The sequence below is a fragment of the Hydra vulgaris genome, chromosome 15 (genome assembly GCF_038396675.1).
Source record: "Hydra vulgaris chromosome 15, alternate assembly HydraT2T_AEP".
Lineage (NCBI taxonomy): Eukaryota > Metazoa > Cnidaria > Hydrozoa > Anthoathecata > Hydridae > Hydra > Hydra vulgaris.
In genome coordinates, this window is record NC_088934.1 from 36691708 (window position 1) to 36716640 (window position 24933).

The 24933-nt window shown below is 27.6% G+C and overlaps 1 protein-coding gene across 1 annotated transcript; it reads left to right on the forward strand.

Annotated features, from left to right (window-relative positions):
- The first annotated feature begins 29 nt into the window (after positions 1–29).
- Positions 30–24763, forward strand: LOC100202547 (transmembrane protein 208). Its single transcript, XM_065820166.1, has 5 exons — positions 30–186; positions 5604–5693; positions 9635–9688; positions 17318–17506; positions 23871–24763. The coding sequence occupies exons 1-5, from the start codon at positions 181–183 to the stop codon at positions 24006–24008; spliced, it is 477 nt and encodes a 158-aa protein (XP_065676238.1). The 5' UTR covers positions 30–180; the 3' UTR covers positions 24009–24763.
- The last annotated feature ends 170 nt before the right edge of the window (positions 24764–24933 follow it).

Here is a 24933-nt window from a genome sequence, read left to right on the forward strand (position 1 = left end):
GCTCACCATGATGGTAAATTATACGCATAAGAACCCGCAAAATATTCCATTATGGTAGCCAATGTTTTCATGTTGCATTAATATTATATAGTATTACCTCTTTTTAAAGGCATTTAGACAAAGATACCCTGCATAACATAATTTACGATTTTTTTATTTACAGAACATAATAATTAACAAATGGCAGTAAGTATACATTTATCAATATTTATTTCAAAATACACGTTGATCTAATTTGCAGCTACTAGTTAGGTATGTGTGTAAAAATTTCAAAATGTTTATATACTAAGATAATATATATCTTTAGAAAAAGCTTCTAATTAGAATTACAATGATGAAAATTTTATCAAAGTTAGATGATTCTATAAAAAGTTATGAATATTTAAGTGACAAAATTTGACTTTGGACAATTTTCCGAAGAAAATATTAAACTGTTTAATTAAAATCAATACAAAGTAGAAATATTTGCGTGGATCGTACCACTATAATTATAAAGAACATGAAGAAATTTTGGCTTTCAGCTTTTAATATGTTGTTAACATAAAACAACGGTTTAAAAAAGATTTAAAACTATTTAAAAGATTTTATACATATAATTAATAATACAACTACAATGATTAACTATGAAGAATCAATTACTAATATTTCTTATTTCGTTTAAACTATTGACAACTGTGGAAGTAAATCATACATAAATCATTGTCTTTTTATTTTATTTTAGTTTTGGGCATTAATTATAGTTTGGGCATACAATGCAATTAGATGACATTTTCGAAACACTTGAATGATACCAACAATCACATAAATGTTCACAATCAGTCCAATCAAATAAAACTTCCTCTTCTTCAATGATTTCATCATTTTCATCATTATCTTCTTTTCGACAGATAAAAGAAAGATCAGTTTCAATATCTTCAACGACATTTAAAACTGCCCCAGATGCAATGTTCAACTTATTGCCCCTGGGTTTTTTTGTTTCATATGCACCACGATGAGACATTAGTAAAGTTGTAACTGAATCGTTTAAAATGGATGCTGTTGATGCATGTAGGATTTCTTTTTAAAACCTTTATGCGGTTTATTGGATATAGCTCACATGTAATAAAGCCAGAAACCAAATTCTGATATACTGTGTCTTGCAACTTAATTGATAAACTTTTTAATAAAGCTGGAAAATGTTCTTTGGGAAAGCACCCAGTTTTTCATTTAGTACATGTTTCCAACAACGCCTCACTGGACCAAAGACAGATACATTTAATGGCTGCATTAAATGTGTGGCATTTGGTGGCAAATAGCGAAATAAACATTATGCTCCTTAGCAAGTTTAATAACATCTGGATTAAAATGAGAGGCCAAGTTATCTCCTAAAAGAAGCTTGGGTCCATTGTTAAATGTTCGGCAAAAAGCATGTTTTAAACCATTTGGCAAATCTCTCCATATCAAACCAACCTGATTAGAGGAAATCAAAAGCCACCATTCTGACTTCTAATCTTCCAATAAGAAAACCCCAATCAGCAACAGCTTCCTGCATTTGAGCAATAAGTACCTCATCTGCTTTGCTTATAATTGTCTGACCTCCAACCTTCTTTAAGGTGGGTTTTTTAATGTGATCATGCCATGTTAATTTTTTGACTTTATGCTTATCAGCAGCTTTTCGAATACTCATGCCTTTACTGTGATCTTCTATAGCTTTTTTTATATCTTTAGAGCTTGTTCCATACAGCACTTTTAAGTTTAGTTTACGTTTGTAGTTTCGTGGCATTGCTAAAAGAAACTGAAGTAGAATAATAAGTAATGCTCTGTCCGGAGTCACCCCGCAGTCTGAAGTCACCCCGGTTGACGGTACAAGGATTACTTAAGAAAACTGTGACCAATTTTAGAACTGTTGTATTGTTATTTTTTATCTAAATACACACAAGTTTGTACCAAATAAAAGTTTTAAGAGATACAGTAAAGACATACCAAAATTTCACATAGTACAGCTGGGAGATGATTTACCTGCTACCTTCGTTTTGTAAGCATTTAGACATGAAATATAAAACTTCTTTTTTTCGGTTAAATGCATTCAAAATGTAAATGCTTTTAAACCAGCATAAAAATAAGTCTTAGAGAGAACTATAGTCTTGATTCTTAAAAAGAGCAACAAAAGTGTGGTGTATTAGGGGGTGTCAGTGGTATATATATTAGGAGGGGGCGTTTATGCTGATGTGTCACAAAACTACTTTTAAAATCTTTTTTTGTACAGTCTATATTTATTTTATTTTTAATTAGTATTAAGGTGCTTCAAAAAGTTCTAAGGACCTTATTACAGAATAGCATTTAACCAGAGATTTTACGCCTCATTTCTTATCAACCATGTATATATGGCCAGAGATAAAATTTTGTAAATAAAAATTCTTCTAAAGTATATCAACCTGGTACTCAAAAGAAGCGAAATTATATAAAAACTTTTAAAATAATAATCAATTTACAAAAAAATAACTTTTTTCTTAAATAAATGCGTAAAAACTATTGTTTTTAAGCTGAAAATAAAAAAAGTCATTATTTTCAAGTTTTAAAAAAATAGTTTTTTTAAACATGCTTTTTTTGTTAAGTGATTACAGTTTTTGAAGTTTTTATATAATTTTGCTTCTTTTGAGTACCAGGTTGACATACTTTAGAAGAACTTTTATTTACAAAATTTTAGGGACCAGTCAAATTTTTAGGTGTCTTGAGCTAGCCAAGACCCTTAAAAATTTTATTTCTGACCATATATACATGGTTGATAAGAAATGAGGCGTAAAATCTCTGGTTAAATGCTATTCTGTAATAAGGTCCTAAGGACTTTTTGAAGCACCTTAATACTAATTAAAAATAAAATAAGTATAGACTGTACAAAAAAAGATTTTAAAAATTGTTCTGTGACACATCAGCATAAACGCCCCCTCCTAATATATATACCACTGACACCCCCTAATACACCACACTTTTGTTGCTCTTTTTAAGAATCAAGACTATAGTTCTCTCTAAGACTTATTTTTATGCTGGTTTAAAAATTTTAAACCTAGTGTTTTAGTATTATATAGAACAAAGTAAAGGGGTAGGAACAGGTTTTTTTCAAAAATGTTGTTTTAAGAGCCACCGTAGGCCAGAGCCAGCTTCCTACCATGGACCTCCAGTTCTGAAGCCAGAGTCTAACCACTACACCACGGCTGTCTAATTTAACTACCTATTACCTTGAATAAACCTAATATCTTGATTATGCAATCATTTATTTGCCTAATAATTTTCTTAAGAGAATTATGGTTATGAAAATAACCCTTTTCTTTTTTGAAGAGTTTTGGACTTTTTTCTATTAGCTGCCTAATAGAAAAAAGTCCAAAGAAGCATATAATCTCGTTAAAGTATTGATCTCATATCATCTTGTTAAAACTGTTGTTTTCCAAATCAAAACTTTGCAATAGTATCTAATATATATATGAAAATGATAACAGAAAAATTATAGGTATAATCATATAATCATAGTTCAATCATATAAATTGGTGGCAAAATATCCATGAGCAAACATGGTGTTTGAAACATAGATCTATTGTTGACAATGCTATCTCAGCAGTCTGTAGGTCTGAAATAGCACCTAGTTGGCGCATCATCTGCTCCACATTTGTGCAGTGTGGAATATAAATTAAATTAAACTAACCTTAACTTCTCTGAATCATATTCAATATAACAAAAGCATTTTACTTGAATTAGATCTTTTGATGACAATGCAGCAGTCTGTAGGTCTTTAATAACACCTAGTTCATTCATCATCTGCTCCACAGCTGTGCCGTATGGAATATCACTGAAACGATATCTTGTGTGTTCTCCAATTTTATGGAGTAGCAGTGGCACAGTGAGAAAGAACATGACACATAAGCATGCCATATATTTGAGCCCTAATACTTGATGAGTAAATTTTGGAATGTCTTGAGTTTTGTTCTATTTGCTGTATAGATTGCAATTTCTCCTGTAATATCGACATATCATACTGCAGGACTTGAATCTCTGCATTTTTGTCAACAAGTTGCTTTTGTAGTATTGATGTTAGAGATGAGAACTGGTTCTGGGCTGTTGCTAGTTGCTTTTTCAAATAAAGATTAGCATTTTGAAGTTGCTTTAACTTTAAGTTGGAACAATTTTTATTTAACTTCTCATGCAGCTTATGAATTGTTATTTCTTTTCGAGCAAAAGTCTGATTAATTTGATTAAACCTATATGATTTTGATCATACTTTTTCTCTCAAAATTTTTAAATCCTCTTTATGTTTTAGCCTTTTTGTGACAACTTCATTTGCCAATATAGATAACCTCTGTTTAAGGACTTTTTTTCTTGGAGTTAGTTGGTCAACTTGGGGAAAAGTAGTTGTGAATCAAGAGATAAAGTACCTGAATTTGAAAAGGATTCAGCACATGTTTCAGCTGAGATATTTGGTTTAATGGAGGTTAAATAATGCAAAGAATTGGATGTAAATGATGCAATGTAGACTGTAGTTGGCACTGTAACAGTTGTAATGTCAACTTAAATAGTTAAAGAAATTGATTCAAAAAATATGATAAGAAGTTAAATTTTTAGAAATAGGCAGTTTATTGTAAGTGGACTGGAGAAACCAAAAAATGTAAATAAATTTTTTCTCTAGAATAAAACAATAAGGCTTACATTAACATGTCAAAAATAATTACATCAAAATATCAACGATAAAAGGTTTTTTTTATTTTATAATATATTTTTATTTTAGTTTTTTAAAATACTTTAAAAAAATCCAATCTTTTTGCTAAATATTGTAAATTTTAAGTTTGTAATTCTAAAACTGTCCATCATTAATTTTAAACAAACAAAAAACATATAGCTGACTTTTTAACTTGTAGTTTATTGACAAACAGTAACCTATAGATCAAAATGATTACCAATAAATTCAATCCAAACAAAAACCAAAGTACTTATATTTCTCAAGAGTTAAGAAAAATATGTTTCTTATAACACCGTAATAGAAGCTTTTTAAACCAATCAAATTTTAAGAAATAATCCCGTGATCAGCAAAACTTTTGATTATAAAACACAGATTAAAATGCGAGAAATCCTTAATTTCACAGAAACACCTAGTGTGCTTGATGACTCTTGAAAACAATATGCGCACAACAGATTTTGAATATCAGTAGATAAATTATCTAAAGGACCCTTTAATTTCAAGAAGGACCTGCCATAACTTACAGAGCTGTTGTTTGTTAAAAAACAGTGAGGATTTACATTTAAAAATATATAATTTTATCATTTATGATAGTAAAAATAAAATGTATGAACATATAGCCTAACCTTTTTACTAAATGACTACCAATTTTTAATTAATTTGTTTCATAAATAGCAGCACAATGTGGTTTGGCGTAGATGGTGTCCAAGTTAAAAAAATTGGTCACAGTTTTTGAAATACTTTTTTTACAGCAAATTAGAAATATTCGCACATACCTATACTAGTTGTTAGACTAATTAAACGTTTTTATTGACTGTTGTATTCTCATTTAGCATAAATTTAAATTTATTATAAACTCAAAGGGCTGCTCTTGCGAGTAAAATTGTTTTTTCTTTTTTAGCCTAAAGATTTAAAGAAAGGACAGAAACAAATTGATAAAGAGAATGCTGGAAGCCTTCAATTTTATATATACATCATTCTGGGAGTCTCAGTATGTTCAATTTAAGGCGCTATTTTTATTTCACAACCTAAAATTAGTAGAACTGGTTGTAATGAAAAATTTTTTCCTGAATATTTATACAATATGTTTTTAGTTTCAAAAAAAAAAAAAAATTTTTTTGCTTAAACTTTTATTTTATTTTATAAACATTGAAAATCTGTAATGATTTATAACAGAAATGAATGCATAATAAAATATTACACGAAGTAAACTAATGTATAACTATTTTTACTATTAATAAGTAGCTAACATTTCCATCAGATTTTCCATCAGAGCTGCAAAATTGTGGAATAACTTAAAGACTGAAGACACCAATGCAATATCGTTAAACTCATTTCAGGCTATTTTATTGTCCAGATTACTGACAGCTACATTTGAATACTACTGACAATTGCTGACAGCTACATACTGAATTACTGACAGCTACATTTACAAATATATGCTTGTTTAGTGTTTTATGGTTGTCCTCCTCATTGGTTGTATGGCTATATTTATAGCAACGGCTGAAATAGGTTCTAAAGAAATACATTATTTCTGTTTCAGCATTAATATATTATTATTATTATTGCATGATCGGAACCATCTAGAGGAATAAAAGAAGAAACTGTGTCAGAGACAAAACGAATCAAGCTAGCATTAGAGACAAAACAAATCAAGAAGTAAAGGTAAGTGTTTAGGGTTGGCCTGAAAGCAAATCATAAAGTTAACTATCTGAGTAAGAGATTGAGAAATGCAGAAGTTGTGGTTTTAATGCCAGTGGGGTCAGTGGTGTTAGAGCCTAACCATTCAATTTGATGAGCATTAAAGTCTCCAATAACACCAATATTGGCAGAAGGGTAAAGAGAAAGAGCATGATCAATTTGATCAGAAATTACATCTAAAGAGTGCAGTCTTGAGAAAAGGAGAATAAAGAACGTAGAGAAAGTTGATAGAGTGAAGAGCTTAGCTTTTATGTGCTAAGTGGAAGCACATAAAAGAATGGTCATAGGGTTCGAATCAGGTTACATGACAAATAGGTGAATTGATGCGTATGTATACCCCCAAACCAAGCATGTGAATATTGGAGTCTTTGTGAATCAAAGGCCTCAGAACCATTAAACTGAATTTTAGAGCTGTACCTTCATTAGGAGATAACAGGAAGAGTTCCATAGCCACTATCAAGGCGGCACAAGAAAAATCTCTGAGTAAAGTCAAAAAGATCTAGCATTTGCCATCCTAGGCAGGAAACAATGTAACACATCTTTGTCTGATAAAAAAGGGGTTAGAACAATAGGTGAAGAAGGTTCTGTATGAACTAGAGGTTCATACAGAACACAAACTTAGATATAGTAACTTACAGGTGAGTGAACACAGCTGCATAATACGTTCAGACAAAATACAAACATTAAATAGCAACATATGGCTGAGAGAACACGGCGCAGAGGATTAGACAGAACACAAACATACATATTTATAAATGTATGATTGATATTTGTCCAAAGATCAAATTGTTATAGCAAATATATAATATTAAAGCAATATATAATGATATCCTATATAATATATTATAGCAAATATATAATATGGGATATCATTATATATTGGGAAAATATATAGGGAGTTTTGTTTAAATTATAACTTACTTTAAACTATATTTATTATTGATTTTTGGTTTCTGTTCCAGTTTAAGTTTATTTTCAGCTCCGGTTATAAATAATAATATTTTAATTTAATTTTAGTTTGACTTTCTTCAAAGTATCATTTTCAGTTGATTACTACCTCTATCAGCAAATACTTCACCATAGAAACAGAGGTTAATATATATAAAGAGCTATATTTTGCATTCTGAAGTTTCCTTGATCAGAACTATAAGGTTTTCCTTAACTAATCAAAATTCAGACATAATTTAAAAATAGTGACAATCATAAACCTCAAAAATAATACTTTATTTAGTAATTTAGTAAAAAATTTATTTATTTTTAATTAATAAAATAATGTTATAATAGTTTAAGCTTTTGTGCAATTTTTATATAAAAAAAAAAAGCTTTGTCATTGTTTTATTTTTTTGTATTTTTTTTTCTTCCGGAAAATTACCTTAAGTACAAAAATCATCAAATCTTTCTCAATCTCAAAACTCTAATATATATTTTTGTTTTTTATTGTCTTGAAGTTGCAAAAATGATGTTTAAAACTATCATTAGGTATATGTGACTAAATAATTATATTAGTTATTAATTACTATTTGCTGCTAGAATACCATGTTATTTCTCTCCCATCTCTTTCCAAACTCCTATCACTTCTAAAAAAAATATCACTTTAATTTTTGACGGAAATAGAACTTTGGGGCAAAATGATTTAGCAATTATTAAATTGCAAAATTGAGAGAGTAAGATTTAACTTGTTATTAAGTTTTTATTATTAGGGAAATATTGGATTGGATTAGGAGGCAGAACAAAGGAGGCATCAACAAAATAATAATGTTGAACGTTATATATATTTATATATGTATCAAGACTTGTTTTGTATGCAGATTTAATGTCAAAAAATTCTCTTTATTATTATTTTTTTAAGGACGTAATCTTTTTTAAACTACCACAGTATAATAAATTACCACAAAATTTGCTCTATTATCTAAATATATTATGGAATGTTTTTTTAATATTAAATTAAATGTTAAATTTTTTCAAATATTTAATACAAACTATTTTCTTTCTTTCCTCAACATTTTTATAAATGAATTTAAATGTTTAATTTTTTTTATTATTATTATTTGTTAAATTTGTAATTGCGGCTTTGCAACTGATTTTTTAATTTAAAAAAGTTAGTAACTATAGTTATAAAATAAATTGTCATAAGAATAGTCATGATCTTAGTCATAAGAATATCTTTCTAATAAATATGGAATAACTAATAAAATAATTTAACTTATTGCAAAAATAAAAACTCTACTTACATTACCAGTGATTTTGTTGTGAAAGCAAAGATTAATTTAGGATTTCAAGTACCATTTATTAAAAAATATATATCGTTGCGCTTTCACTTGCGTTATAAAAAAAAGTTTAACGTATGTTTAAAAAAAGTTTATTGTACAGTCTTAAAACATGTTTAAAAAGAATTTAATTTTTAGTTAAAAAAAATTGAAAAAGAATTGCAATAAAAACAAGCAAATTTTTTTGACAAAAAATGCTTAAATTATTAAATTATATTTAGTAATATTTTAAAATAAAATTAAAATTAAATTTCCTTTGTTTTTAATTTAATCTGAATTTATTTCATTTGTAAATAGTGCTTAAAAAATTGTTAAATAAACAATAAATAATGTTAAACAAACAATAAATTTCAAATCTTGTAATACCTTTTTTTTAAATATCTTGATAGTTTATTTCTTTATTAATATTTTTTATTTCTGAAGTTATTAACAAAAGAATAACAAGTAGTCTTTGTCTGACCAAAAGTAATCTACATAATTAATTAACTAGTTATATGTGCTCTGAGTTGCCAGACACTTGAAGATTTAAGATCTTAAATCGCAACTTTTCTAGATTTTTATCACTTTAACTAACTGAGTTATATGACTACAGAATAACTAAAGTTAAGCACAAATCACTCACATATCATTTAGTAAAAATTGTAACAGATTTGCATAAGGTCTGGGCAGGGTTTTATCTAATAATTATTGTTGAATGACTTGTGAATTTAAAATATCACATTAGGTTTACAAGCAACTATAAAGATTTCATAACTAAACTGTTTGATGTTTGATTTTAAAAAATCTTATAAAATTATCAAATTTTTTGTTTTAATTTGAACTCAGAACATCTGCTTGATGTTAATGCCAAAAAAAGTTTTGTAGTACTTATTTTAGCGGTACTACTACTACTACTATCTACTTGATGTTAATGCCAAAATAAGTATTTAGCATAATTTTTTATTGTTTATAAATATTTTTTTAGGCTTTTTATGTTGTTGTTAGCTTTGCTTTTTTCGAGTTACGATGGTCAACATATGTAAGTACAAATTGTAAAACTTTATTTGATTTTAAATGTTTAAATTTAAATAATTACTTTATTTGATTTTAAATGTTTAAATTTAAAGTTTTTCAGTTAATTTTTATAATAGGTGTTTACTTTATTGATTATCAAAATTTCACTCTGATTACTTTTCTCATTTAAACAATTTAAGATTGAACAAATTTATTATTTAAAATTTCTCAATCTCAAAGTTAAAATATTTCATTATAAACTAATTATCAAGCTGATTTCATTATAAACATTATCTTTCTGATATTTTCTAATTATTAAAATTACAACTTTTTAGCATTATTAGAATATTATTACTCAAATAATTGTAGTTATCATAGAAATTTTAGTTTTTAAAAAGTACCCAAAAAAGTAAACCAGACCTCTTACAGACATTATTATGGCGGATGCTAGGGTGTTCTCCAAAACAACGATTTTTTTAAATAGCTATATATACTCCCTAAATGTGTTTTATATATATATTAACACTGGAATTTTAAAATTTTTAATCAAAAAATATTTTAACAGGTATCTCAAGATCCTTGAACATTTAATGAGTCCCTAATATTATTTAAAAAAAAGTTTTTCAAAGGCATATCATGTTGGGTCTCAAATGAAGCGAAATTATATGAAAATTTTAAAAATGATTATTATATTATTATAATTAATTATATTATTAAAAACTTGTTTAAAAAAATTATTAAAAATGCGCTTTTATCATTTTTAGTTAATAAATTACAATATTATAATTATCATTTTTGAAATTTTCATGTTTGTTTGGTTTATTCATGGTCAACATAATTTACAAGTTATTGACAAAGCAGTACACCAGGCTACTCTGTGATAAAAATACAGTTTTTAAATTTCAGCTAAAGTTAAGACGCCGCAGCAAAGAAAGTTTGTATTTGAAATTGTTCAGGTTCTTTGAATTCACCGCATTATGTGTTCAGGCATTCCATGGTTTGACAACATGGTTGATGAGGAAGTTGTTTCTTTCTGTGCAGTTTCATACAAGTTGTGCTTTCGATTGTTTTGTTTGTCCACACAGTTGAAGAATTTATTTTAAAGACTTGGTGTTTATTTAAAGCTAAGGGGCTGAGAAGTTACCTTTGTTGGTTTTGCTGATGATTTTATATTGCTCAATAAGGTCTGCTCTTTCTCATCATTTGATTAGCATTGGCAAGCTAAGTCTTAATAGTCTCTGAATATAGGGCAAGTGTTTTAAGTTGGCAATATGTTTTGTGGCTTGGTGTTGAACATGCTTAAGTTTAGTGCTCATATCTTCAGCTAGAAATGGTGACCAGGAAAATTGATTACCAGCTGGGTCAGCTGTGAAGACCTGTTTTTTAACCTTCAGATTGTTAGTCATAACAGCGCCTAGGTCTTGTTCAGATGTTGTGCAAGACTGTTGGTGCAGTCAGCCTACCAAGTTATTTAAAGTTTAAATTGTAGTCGATTTTTTGGTGTTGCTGCACCCAATGTGACTTTGCACTTATGGAGATTAAAAAACCACTTCACTGCTTTGTTAATGTTGGCTTGGAGTGTTATGATGTCATGGTTGGATTCATTAACTCCAATTATTTTACAGTCATCTGCATACATTTTAAAGTGGTGTAGTATTTTGTCTTGCGAATCGTTAATGTAGATAAAGAAAAGAAGTGGTCCAACAACCATTCCTTATGGCACACCGCTAAGGACTGTTTTCCAGTTAGATTTATGTTACCCATGGCTACATCCAATTTATGCTAGTTGCTGGACATTCGGTAAGATTTCAGCTTGTGCAGCAGACGTTAGTGTTGAACTGTGTCCAAAGCTCTTGCAAAGTCTGTTAATATGATATCAGTTGGGTAACCTTTGCAAGTAGCTTCATTCAGACTGTTGCGAGTTTTGAGTAGGTTTGTGACGCAATCTTTTCCTTTTTAGAGCCTGTGTTAAGCAGAACTGATCAGTTTATTTTTATTTAGGTGGTCAGTAATGTGTCTGTGTATGGGCTTTCCATTATCTTGCAAGAGACAGAAGTGCATGAGATAGGTCAATAGTTTAAGGTGTTCGACTTGCAGTCTTTTTGAAAATAGGAGTTGTTTCAGTTTTTTTCCATTGAGACGGTACTTTGTCAGCTTTAAGTGAATCAGAGAGTATAATGCTTAGTAGAATAGTAAATCCTGAAGCACAGTATTTTAGGACATGTGGATGAATGAAGCCCATTGTTTTGAAGCCCATTGATTTGTTCTTGTTTAGGTACAAAAGTTTTTTTTTAACGGATTTGTATGACGTGAATGTGGTCAGTTGGTGCATGCTTGTGGAACAAGGGTTGAATGTTGGGAGAGGCCCAAGTGGCTTAATTTCGAAAACTAATTGAAAATAAATGTTTAATGTGTTGCAGATTATTAAGACAATTTTTTTATTACTTATTTTTTTTTTTTTATTAATTTAATTATTTAGATAAATTATTATTTTAAAATTATTATTATTTTCCCAAACAGGATCAAGATGTTCGGCAATAAAAAAAATTGGAATAGACTGTTATTGTTCACAACCTAGCATTTCCATAAAAAAATCAATTAAGTTTGATTCTTCTTCTTGTAAAATATTTATACCTACCCATTCTTTTGCTTTAAAGCCTCTATTGATTTCTAAGAATAAAGTTGGCCATTTTCTTTCGTTCAAATAATTTTTTTTACATGGGCACTTGGTATTTTTCTCTTTTGGATGAATTATTTTATGATTGTTAAGCAAAGTTAATGATGCAAAATAAATGTTACACTTTTTGCACATTCTACTCTGAAGGACTTTTTGGTACTAGCATAATGTTGGTCAAACTGAATTTTTTTTGGAGCGAGATGTAGAGATTGGAGAAGAGATGTATAGCAACAATTCTTGTCAACTGAAAACTGTGGCTCAATAAGAGGGCAATAACCTTAAGTAATGAGATGTAGAAGGAATCTTTCTTTAAAAAAAAAGTATATATATTCCTTGTGTCTCAGTACAACACTTGATGTCAGAACATTTTGAAATCTGCAACATATATTGACTAGATCTTACATGAACACCAATCCATTCTTGATTTTTTTAAATTACTTTTTTGGTATTGATTTCTGAGTTGAGTGTGTCAATATATTCTGAGTAGGTTTCAAAGTTATCAATCACTATATTAGAAAACACTTCAGCTAATGTTTCGCCAGCATAATTAAAATTTTCTCTTTTCAACTGTAAGTTAGTTGCCTTACCAGAAGAGTCCAAATGTTTCGTGAGGCAAAATTAGTCCTGAAAGCTAGCATGATAGTGGAGCCCTTCTTTGTTCAACTGAATTGAATGCACTTCTGTGTGGTACATTTGTTTTAATTCTTATAAAATCCAAAAAAAGTGTGATGAAGGTATGAATTGCTATTTCTATTATTTTTTGATACCTGGGGTTTTCATCTGGTCCTCCGTCAGTAAACATTATAACAATTGCCTTTGTATTACCATTCAAATCCAACATGTCTGGAAATAGAGGTAGTTCATGTAATTTTCATAATTTTTTGCATGAGAATAAGCAGTGGACTTCAAATGCTTTGCTGATCTTATTGAAATATAGGTAGGACCCAAGTAGCGCATTCTTGTTGTAGCAATTCTTTTTACCAAATCCATCTTTATCAATTTTCAGTCCAGCATAGACTAATGAAATAAATTTATGGCATGGAGCAATGACAAAATTGTAATCAGGCGATCTTACTTTATATTCTATATACATGATTAAGGGAGCTTGTAAAGTAGCTGTTGGGAGACCAATTGGCACTTTTGCTTTGCTCACTAAAGCAACTTCTGCTGGTGCCAAGATTGAAGCCAATTCTGTTAAATTCTCAATTAAAGCAAAACACATGATTTTTATGAAGGTCTTTTCCTGCTTTAATGAGTCTTACAGGAACAGTAGTCACATGCTAGTTGCCATCTATTGTGTGAGAATATTTAGGTAAAAAATGACAATAGACTGTTAATCTGCTAATTGTAAACCCTTGATTTTGCAAAGCTTCTGTTAACTCATCAAGAGATTTAATTGTTCTCAATGTTTGACATCTTCGTTTGTCAGCGGAAGCCACAAGTGACAATCTGAATAATTGTTTATAGTAATTCCGATTGACTTTCAATAACTTTTTTTAATTCCGCATTATTCTCGAAGCAATAGTGTAATAAGTTCTGATTTCACAATTAATAGCTTTTTGGTCAGAGAGTGTGTTGATCATGTGATAATACAGTACTAGTATCTTGGGAAACTGGAACTGATGAAGTTAACAATTTTTTTTGTTGGATTCTTCTGAAAGCTTTCTTAAAGCTCCAGAATCTTAATTTGTCATTTATTTTGAAAATCAACACAATTTTTTATCGAATGCCAAAAGAAATTGCATTTATTTTGCGATAGTGATTTTGGTTTGCTTGGCAGGTGTGCTTCAGTCCATGCATTGAAAAGCTTTTTGTAGCAACTATTTTTATCTATTAGATTCTAGACATAAAATAGATTAAAAAAATTTATATGATTAAAACTAATAAAAAATGAAAAAATAAATATATATTAAAAAAATGTATATAATGAACAAAGCAAACCTAAAGAAAAATAAATAGGTAAACAACTCACAGTCTTCCCAGGAGGCATGTGTGGTTTTTTGTCTTGTATGTCCACAAAAAAGTTTTAATTCAGACAACTTGATCATGTCCATTTGCAAGTTTTATCACATAAGGTATTTCAATACTTGAAAAAAAAAAGAAAGCAAAACTAACAAAATAGAAAATTAAAATAAATTTAAATAGAAAAAAAAGTTTTTTCTGCAAAGTATCGAAACGCTTAATTGAATAAAACTTAAGCAAATGGCTGTGACCAAGTTTTCTGAAATAAAAAACTTATGCGTGGACATACGAGACAAAAAACTGTACACATCTCCTGGGAAGACTTGACTCACAATATACAATGAACTAAAAACAAAACAAATAAATAAACTATGTAAATGTAAATCAAAGATACAAAAGTACATACAAATTTCTTTTGCAATTTTTTTTCTTTTGTTTTGTTCAAGAAACTTTATTCTCTTCTATTAAATTTTTTTTTTTTTTTAGAATTTTTTAATTTGAAAAAAAAAAACTTTTTTAAAAAATTAAAACTTTTTTAAAAAAGTTTTTTAAAAAATTAAAAGTTAAGGAACAATATTTTTATTCCTTATCTTCTTGTTTCGCTTTTCAATTTAAAAAAAAAATTTTTTTAATTTATGAGTTACTATTTTTACTATTTTAAAATTTTTTTTTTAATTTATAAGTTACTATTTATACTTTATTTCTTTATTACTTTTTAATTATTAAAAAAAAAAAAGTTGAAAAATCGTAAATCATTGCCTTCAACAATATCACTGCATTGATAAAATATTTATATATTAAAGCTTTGCTTGATTTTAATGCTCTAAAAACTTGAAGAAATCTATTAAAATTTTTCTATTCCCTCCCACCCGTCCCCCCAATTCCTTTTCACAGATTGTCACAAAATATATGACCCCCTCTCCTCTTAAAGCGTGACTTGATAACTACTCCTTAGAGACGCATTAAATGTTCAAAGTTTATGGGGGATCTCTAAAAAAATTTTTTGTTTAAAGGTTTTTTAAATCCAGTGTTATTTTAATATATAGAAGACATTTAGGTAATATGTATAGGCATTTTAGGTTGTATTGTAGGCAAAAGGTGTTTTTTATTTTTTTAAAAGGTGTTAATTTTTTTTATATGCCTACTTGGTAGTTAAATTAAATTCTTAATATTTAAAATAGCATAAATTCTTAATAGCCTAGGTTTAAAAGTATGGATGAATTCTTAATAGCCTAGTTTTAAAATATGGATGGATTCTTAATAGCCTAGTTTTAAAAGTAGTTGTCAGAACAGGTTTGCATCAAATTGCTTTTTTCATTTGAACAAAAACTCAACTTTTAATTATAAAGTAAAGCATTTAATTTGAAACTAATTTTTTTAATCTTTTTTAAATTGTATTAAATACACACAACTATTTTCATGCCTTGTAAATCTATTTCATAAAGATTTTACTGTTTAAAAGATATGAACATGACTTTTAAACAGTAAAATATAATTGTAATGCAAATGTTTTAAACTTTATAAGAAAGCTAAAAGTATTTTCTTAAGCATTTGAAATGTAAAAAAAAATATTATATCATTTTCTCACAAAATTAATAGTTAAAACTCAATAATTACATGATAAACAAGCTGGGTGTGACTGGTGGGTGAAGGTATTTTGAAATGTTTAATAATTAACTTCAAATGGGTAAAAATTTATATAAAAATTGTTTAGTTAAATTGCTCATACAAAATTTATGATAACTTTATTATCATAAAAGGATATTTTATAAAAGCATTATTATGATTTATTCTTGTTTGAATACAAGGTTGTGTAATATATAGAATCAATAGATTGAATAGTAAAAGAGGAGGAGGGGGTGTTTACATATATGTTAAAAATTCTTTAAAATCATGAAACAAGTATTATTGAACTTAATTCCAATATTATCAAACAGATATGAACATGCGTTGAGTATGGTGAAGAAAAAGGTTTTAATAAGTTGCATTGATTGTTTTCCTGACTCATCCTGTGAAACTAATAAAAAAAATCCTAAATTCTAATAAAGCTGTTAAAAAGGCATAAGACAAAAATCAATTCTTTAGTGTAATGATAATCGATGATTATCTATACTAACTATAACTTATATCTTAAAATAGAAAGTCAGTTTTGTAGAATCTTATAACCAACAAGCTGAAGGACGTTGTAGTATGTTTAAATGACTGTTTTTTTGAACAATGTGTTACTCAAGCTACATTTTGAATCAATGAATACAAGTTAAAAAATACACTTGATCTAATAATTGTAGATAATAGTAACAATGTTTTTGGTTTGTCTCATTTGCCATCACTTGGTTAGAGTAGTAAAGGACATCCCGGTTTGAGTAGTAAAGGACATCCTGCATATGGTTCAGCTGCAAACATATTAGGTCATAAAACCCACTTTAATATTGAACTTATAAAAAGCAAAAAACCAATGGAAAAATTTTTTTTGACAGAGTTGCAAAACAATGGAATAAACTAACAAAAAAAGTCATTTTTCTGGTAGTTTATTCTATTCCAAAAAAAAAAAATAAACATATAGATATTATGCTATAAAATTATGATATAAACTCTAATCACCATGGGCTTAAAATAAACTCAACATGTCATTGAATCTCAAAGATCTCAAATTGATATCGAATTTAATTTTGTTCAATAAATATTTTATTCATAGTATTTTATTTTGAAAATTGGTCAAGTTTTTCTGTGCAGTGGCCTTGTTTGTCAATGTTTGTATTTCAGAGTTTTATTGTTGAGAAAAAAGTCTTTTTGACTATTCAGACACCCTTGGGAAGATAAATATATATAAGAAAACTGAAGGAAAAAACAGTCTATTATAAATTCATGAATATTGTAATTTTTCTATTGTTAAAATAAGTTTTAAAGTTTTAATTTGACAAACTTTAAGTTAAAATGAAAGAACAGGTATAAATATTTATATTATTATTGTTATATTGTTATTTCTTATTATATTTTCAACATTTATTTTTATAGCTTGGTTTCTTCATGCCAATCTTTGTTTATGCTGGTTCTTACAAGTTTCTAAGTAGCATAGTGTCGGGTGGAATGGATCTAGCTATGGAAGGTGGAATGGCTGAGCATGCCAAAGATTTAATACTAGTTACTGCTATCATTCAGTTATTAAGTTTAGTTTCAAATTATTTCTGGATTCTCTGGCTAGTTGTAAGTTCAATTTTTAATTTTAAGAGATTTGTATGATATTATATTTTTATCTGATTTAAGTTTTTACATTAACCTCTATTTTTTATACAAATTTATTATAATTTTTTTAATTTTTCTATTTTACTTATTGTACTTAAGTAGCATGTAAGTGGGTCAGAACAGCTTCAAAACTGACCATTTGATAAAAATAAATGTTTTTCCAGAGGCTCCTCAATTTTAGCTCTCTATATTAAATCTATATTAAAATGAGCTTTAAAAAAAATAATATTTGAGTGCTTGTAATATATATTATCAAGTCTTTGAATGCATTTAAAATATTTCATTTTCAAACAATTCACTTTTATTTAATGTGCTTACCTAGACTTTTTCAGGTGTTTTTTTTTTATAAAATGACTGATGATTACAGATTGTAATTTTTTTTGCCTCTGTTTAGTTCTTTTGTTTATGTGTGTTGAAATGCGTCTATTACATCAGTAGAAACTAGGTATCAAAAATCAGATCATGTACACAAGAAACTAACCATGTTATTTTTTTCAATTCTTTTTTGTATGGATTAGACAGGTCGATTCTTAGGTGTTGGAAAAACTATAACATTGTTACCATATTTTTTATTCAGTACTTTTTAGATAAAAAAAGCAAACTTTATGAAATTCACTGTGTTTAAAATTTTATAAATTAAAAATGACATTCAAATACTAAAATATTTCCCTTAGCACAACAAGTTGGTAATAGAGTGTTGCCTACAAAAGGTTCTAAAATATATATATCTGCAGGTTAGGGTAGGGTGGGTTAATGTTGATCTAAGGGGTAATGTAGGTCTAATCAACATTTATCAGTTTTTCAGAAGAAAGGTTTTAGTTAGAAGCTTTTTTTTCTTTATGGTGTGAAAAATGTGAGAAAAATTTAGTTTTTTTACTAAAATGTATAGATTGTTTGTTGTTGTGTGATCGTGTATTGTTTGTTAATAATCTTTTGTTAATAAAGGTTACAGATTATTAAGACCCGTATCAATCTTTACCGATAGACCAGCAAAAATGTTCAACTTCTTAGTGAACCAACAATGTCCAAAACAATGGAAGTACTATTGAATTTAAAAATCACAAATGAATCTAAAATGACTTTATCTACCTTCAAAAGTCTTTATCTTTTCATTTGCTCTCTAAATTTTAATTATCGACTTACTAGGCAAATTCTTAAGTATATTTTTCATTCAAAATGGCACATACATTTAAAGAAAGATTTTTTATAGAAAACTTAAACTTCAGGTATAAAAAACAGGGTGTAACACATAGAAAATGTTTTATCTGGTTGAAAAATTACCAGATAATTAGATTCAATTAGTTTTAAGATAGAGTGATGCGTAGTTTTTTTAAAATAAGCAACATTCTTTGGGTTGGGTAATGTGGGTCTTTATGTCAAATTCTTATACAACAATAAATACCTTTAAAATGAGAATAAGTATAAATTAGAAATCTGACTATGTTTCTGGATTCATTTTTCTGGAGTCATGTTGCTATGGATTACTTTAGAAGATTATTAAAGATGTAATGATATGTTTTCAACGAAAAAAAGTAGATAACACAGCGTAGCAGTTTTGAAGGATTGCACACTGAACTTTTATATCGTCTTTGTAGGATAATGAATCTCTGATATATAGCAAAAAAAAATTTGGATAATTTTTAATTAAGCTTTTGCTTTAAATTCTTTATTAAACATAATTTCAACATGTTTTGACTTTTATAAGTATATCAACTTTTAAATTTAAATATCATATATTAAATTTGGAGAACTATAATATGATTTATTCAATATATTAAGAAAATTTGTAAAAAAAAAAAAAAAAACTATGGAAATTGAACCACAAGAATGCTCTGCATTCTTTGGAAATTAGCTAACAGAAATAGAAAAAAATATTCATTTTGCATTTTTAATTTAGCGCATTGAACGACTTCAGTCATACTTTACTATAAGTTGGTATATTTCATTGAAAAAAAAAAGGTAAAAATGTAACTTAGATCCACATTACCCCCATGGTCTCCTAAAGTAAATGCCTAATATTCCGCATTTTTGCCCAAAAATTAGAAGGCCATTAAAAAAGAGGTTCTCCGATATAAAAAACAAAGCAAATAGACAAACAAAAACCATTTATTCTTGAAAACACTTTTTATTCAACAATAACAAAATTTCGTTTTAAGAAAAGTTTTTTTGTTTTTTTTTAATTCCTTACTTTTTCTTAGAAATAATGATTATATTAAATTTATTAAAAACATATTCTCTTGTTAATTTTAATATTTATGTTTTATCTTGCTTATTTCGATGCCTTTTTTTTTAAACCAACTATATTGCCCATATAAGTTTGTGTTGCATTATGAAAAGATTCTTTAAAAAATTTTTTATGTTGTAAAAGTATCTTTATTGCTTTTGTTGACCCTTTCGTCATCAGAGAGTTAAATGTATATGTAATGTTACATTCTTTATTATTTTATCAATTATTAATTAAGATTAAGAGTCCTTCTTAACTGAACTACTGTTGATAAAATTTTGAATCATGCCAAAGTCATATTCTAGTTACAATATAGTTTAAAATTATCTTATTACAATAATTTAGGTTTTTTTTAAACCAACTATATTGCCCATATAATTTCCATCAGTAATTATTTTTCTTTTATTATTGAAGAATATATTACTTATTGTTTTGTTTATGAGATTTATCCCAAAGTTTGAGTGATCAGAACAAAGGATATTTTCTTCGAATAAAAATGTTTTCAAAATAAACTGAGCAGTTGATCTGAATGGTAAATCTGTGTTAATTACATCAAAAGTAAAGTCTAAAATTGCAAAAGCGTCACAAGCATAATTACCCAGATTGGCAGATGGTACAGTCAATATTTGATAAAATTTGAATATACTATTTATCTGGAGAATCATATTTATCTATTCCAATCATTATTTTATGACAGCATTTACTAAATTTTTTTGAAAATTTTTTTTTTGCAATATAACCTGCAATATTAAGGCAACTTCTCTGCTATCTTTTGACAAAGACACATTTAAAGAAGTGCACTGAAGTTTGTCCAAAAGTTCATTTAAAATAGTTTTTTGATCATTAGTCTTTTTGACTTTACTATTGCAGATATCAATGCCTTCTTTAATTTAACTTTTCAATTTGATAATACGCTCTGAGCACAAAACATTTTTTAAGCTCACCAAAAACCTGCCATCACTCATCTGTCGGTACTGTCCAAACCTTCTCTCTATTGGATCACTTTGAAATCTTGCAGTCATGACATATTATAACCATCATGACATATATATATAACCATCAAAAGATCTTTAATTAAAGAGGCATGACAATTAAGTGTTTGTTTAAATGCTGTACTAGTTTGAGCAGACAAAACAAGTTTCTCACAGTTCAAAATTTTTTGTTTTTCCTAATGATCAATCCATACTGCCATTGCTTGTTAAAGTTCAAGGTTTTTATCATTCAAGATAGCAGCATTTCCCAAATAGTTATTTGAACAAAACTGGTTTTTACTATTAGCAAAAATCCACCATTTATTAAACAAGCTTATAAAGCCAACAGCATCCCCTCACATAAAGGTAAGTACGATTTCAAACCAGTATTGTACTTTCATTAAACAAGTCAAGAGCAACATGAACATTTTGTTTTGCTTTTCCTGGGTTTAGCACGTTATTTATTAGTTTTAAAGGTTTATGTAAATCTGCATCTAAAGCAAGATCACCTTCATGGACGTCATGAAACAATTTCAAAGATACCTTTAACTTAAGCATCATCTTTAAATCCAATAAACTCAAATCAGGGAAACAAAAATCTCTTTCAATTTAGCAAGTTGTTTCTACATTTTTAATTAAATGTACAGCATCATAGAATAAATACACTTTTCTGCAGTTATATAAAATTGAACTATTAAAGCCATTTTCATATTCTGATAACAGTTTATTAAAAGCAGAAATATTACTTGCATGATTATCACACACAATAGCTTGCACAACAAACCCACTATTAAGCAAAAGAGTTTCAATAATTTTATTATTAAACCAACTGCTATCAATTTTTAGAACTGGAACTGCTTTTATAATGTATGGGATATTTTCCTTAAAACAAACAACACTTTTGTAGACTTCACCAACATTATTTACACCTGTTATAGTTCCACTAGAGTATTCTGCACATTTCTGTAAATACATTTCATCAATTATTATGCAGACATCTTGTGACATTTGGCCATTTTCAAGTTGAATTTTTGCAGCTTTTAGAGCATCAATATTACCAGAACAAATTTTATTTAATAAAGAGATGGTAATGAAAATTCTTCCAAAAGCTCTTTGTAGGATTGCATAGATGTATAGCGCAATAATAATGCATATTGAATTATGTTAGCAGAGTACATTGGTTTTTTCTGATATTTTATTTTTTCGAGTTCTTTAAAAACTGCGAAATTTTTTTCTGCTTGACTTCTTAAATAGGCAGGAAAGTTTTCAAGCATACTTTTACGAGTTAATGTACAGTTATGACCACTACAAAACCATTGTGTTAATGGTGCTAAACAATTCTTATAAAAAAGATTTACATGTAAACTCTCCACTTGGGCATGGAATATCAGCAAAACAAATTAAATATTTTATTAAATCATTTTTTAAAAGTTTGCTGCTTTGATCATTATGGTAAATACGTTTTGATGGAGACTTTCTTTCTAAATTTATTGTTGGTATAGATGATTTTGATAGAACACTTGGATGTGTAGTTGGAATTGGTTTTAACTTTTTTATTAAATGAAATCTTTTTGCTCGTTCTCCATGTTTTAAATATTTTTCCTGAAAATGCTTTGCACAAATAACTGATGACTGAGTTGGTATCCAGTTTAGTCTATTTACAAATTTTATTCATTTTGTTCTTAGTTTTTCATTTCAAGTAAATGAAAAAACTGGCACCACATCATGTCTAGAATAGTTTGAATAACAGCCAACAACACAACATTTGTTAACCATTCTTTGTTTTCAATAATGCAAGTTTAAATTTATATAGTATCGTTGCACATTTATTCAAACCCGCATACTGGCCTTCTATTTTTTTGGCGAAAATGCGGAGTATTAGGCTGTATACTTTAATTAAGCCATGTTACCTCACTAATATGGGTAATATGGGTCTATTTAATACAACTCTTAAGACAACTTTAAAAATGATGCACAAACTTTTCTTGATATAGTTTATTAAAAATGATGTCTAATCATAATTTTACGATATATTTTTGCTATATATATTTTTTGCTCAAAATTAAAACCTATAACACCCTACCTTATTAACTTTCAACAAAAATAATAAAAACACACTAAAACTGTTTCTTGCCCTTTAGATATAAATTATGAGCCTCTATGTAATGAAAAAACATGTCAAATGTGTTGTATTCTACATATTTGTTGCAGAAGTATTGGGTTTGATTTAAATTTAATTAAGTATTAAATAATTGTTTGAATAATTTGTGCATAGTTTATTGCATAATTATTTTCATTAGCTTAAATGACAAGTTAAAGTTATTGGAATAATTTATTATTCCAATAATTTATTATTCCATAGTTTGTTACATAAATATTTTTATTAACTTTGTTACATAATTATTTTAAAAATAATTATTTGATAATTAAATATGAAAGCAAGTATTGAATGGGATATAAGAAAATACTTGAACCAAAACAGCATATTACAAATTTAACTGTTTTCTATCATGCTATCTTGTTCAAGAATAGAATCAATTAAAGAGGTTAGATGAGCAAAAAAAAAGTATTATTTAATAAATTGCCTATCCAAAAAAAAAAGCCAAGTAGAAGTATTTCATAACTTCATTTTTTTTTTATAGTTGATAGCAATGTATGAAATGCCCTGACAAACACAAAAGATAATGCTAGGATGTGAGAAACTATCCTGTCCACATACCGAAACACAGTTAAAACAAACATGATGATATTCCGACATCAGTTGTTGTATGCATTTGTTTAGGCTCGCATGCATACGATCCCAAGTTATCATTTAGACCATTGTTTTAAAAAAAATTAGTTGTCTGGATAAATTGTATATACTTTTAAATGTTATTTCAGTATTAGAGTCCCTAAAGACTATGCATTGCTATTCTCTATACCAATAATATAATTTTAATGATTCCAATAATATGATTTTAATTAATGACAGCATTTGCATGCTCTGTGTTATTTCAGTATTGACATTTTCGATTTTGTAATATACTGCAAGTAAATTATATTTTTAAAAACATTGTTGCTAATGTTATATTTTCAACACTTCATTCGTGTTTTCTGTTTTGTTTTAAATTTTGTTTAATTATCTTATTAGGTTCCAGGCAGAGCTTTCTATATGCTATGGGTAAACGTTTTGTCACCATGGTTTTTTGCACCTCCACCACCTGAGATGGATGAAAAACAGCAAAAAAAGTACGAAAAAAAAATGAAGCGACAAGTTATTTATAAATAGGTTCTAAATTTTTCAAAGAACTGCATTCAAAAAATAAAAGAGATGCTTACTGAAATAGCCAATTTTTTTTTTTTTTAATATTTGTGGGAATTCAGCCATTTAAATTTAAATAAAATCTCTTATAATATTTAATACACAGATTAAATAAAATTTACTATATAAATTGAACTGAAATAACCATACATGGTTATTTAATTTCAATTTAAACTACATGTTAAATGCTGTTGTTTTAATAGAATATTAATGTCCCAATTTAATGTGCAAATAATACTATTTTTAAAACTTAGCTATAACAAAAGGTTCAAGTCTAAAAATTCACTATTGATGTTACAAAAATTAACTCGTATTTTTTTTTTATATTTTAATACTTTTCAAAAAAATGTTGTTTGTTTATGAAAAAATACTAACAAAACAGCAATAAAACGACAAATATAGCTTCATTTTTTTATTGTACACATTTTATTGTTTCTTAGACGCTGGTCGTTTCATTAACTGGTTATTTCAGTAGCAATTTCCTTAAAACTATACCATATTAATCATTAGAAAAAACAAAACCATTAGCGCTAAAATATACAAAATTACAGTTTATTTAACGTTTAAAGATAATTTTTAATTTTTTAAAGCGGCTTTTTCCAATTTTTTTGAGTTTGTGTGGATGTAAAGTAAAAATATATACCCGTTTGGTTGTATATAATTGTATTAAAAATTTAAAATATTTATTTTAATTAAAAATCAGCTTTTAAAATATAACATAATAGCATTGTTTTTAATTAAAAAATTTTGTTGCATATTATTTATTGCAAATTAAGGTTATTGTATCTAGTTTTATAGCTTTGTGCGTATGTTAACGAAATCTTACGAACTGCTTAGGTGTCATCCATAAATTACGTCACGCTCAAGGGGTAGTGGGAGAGAGTTTAGTGTT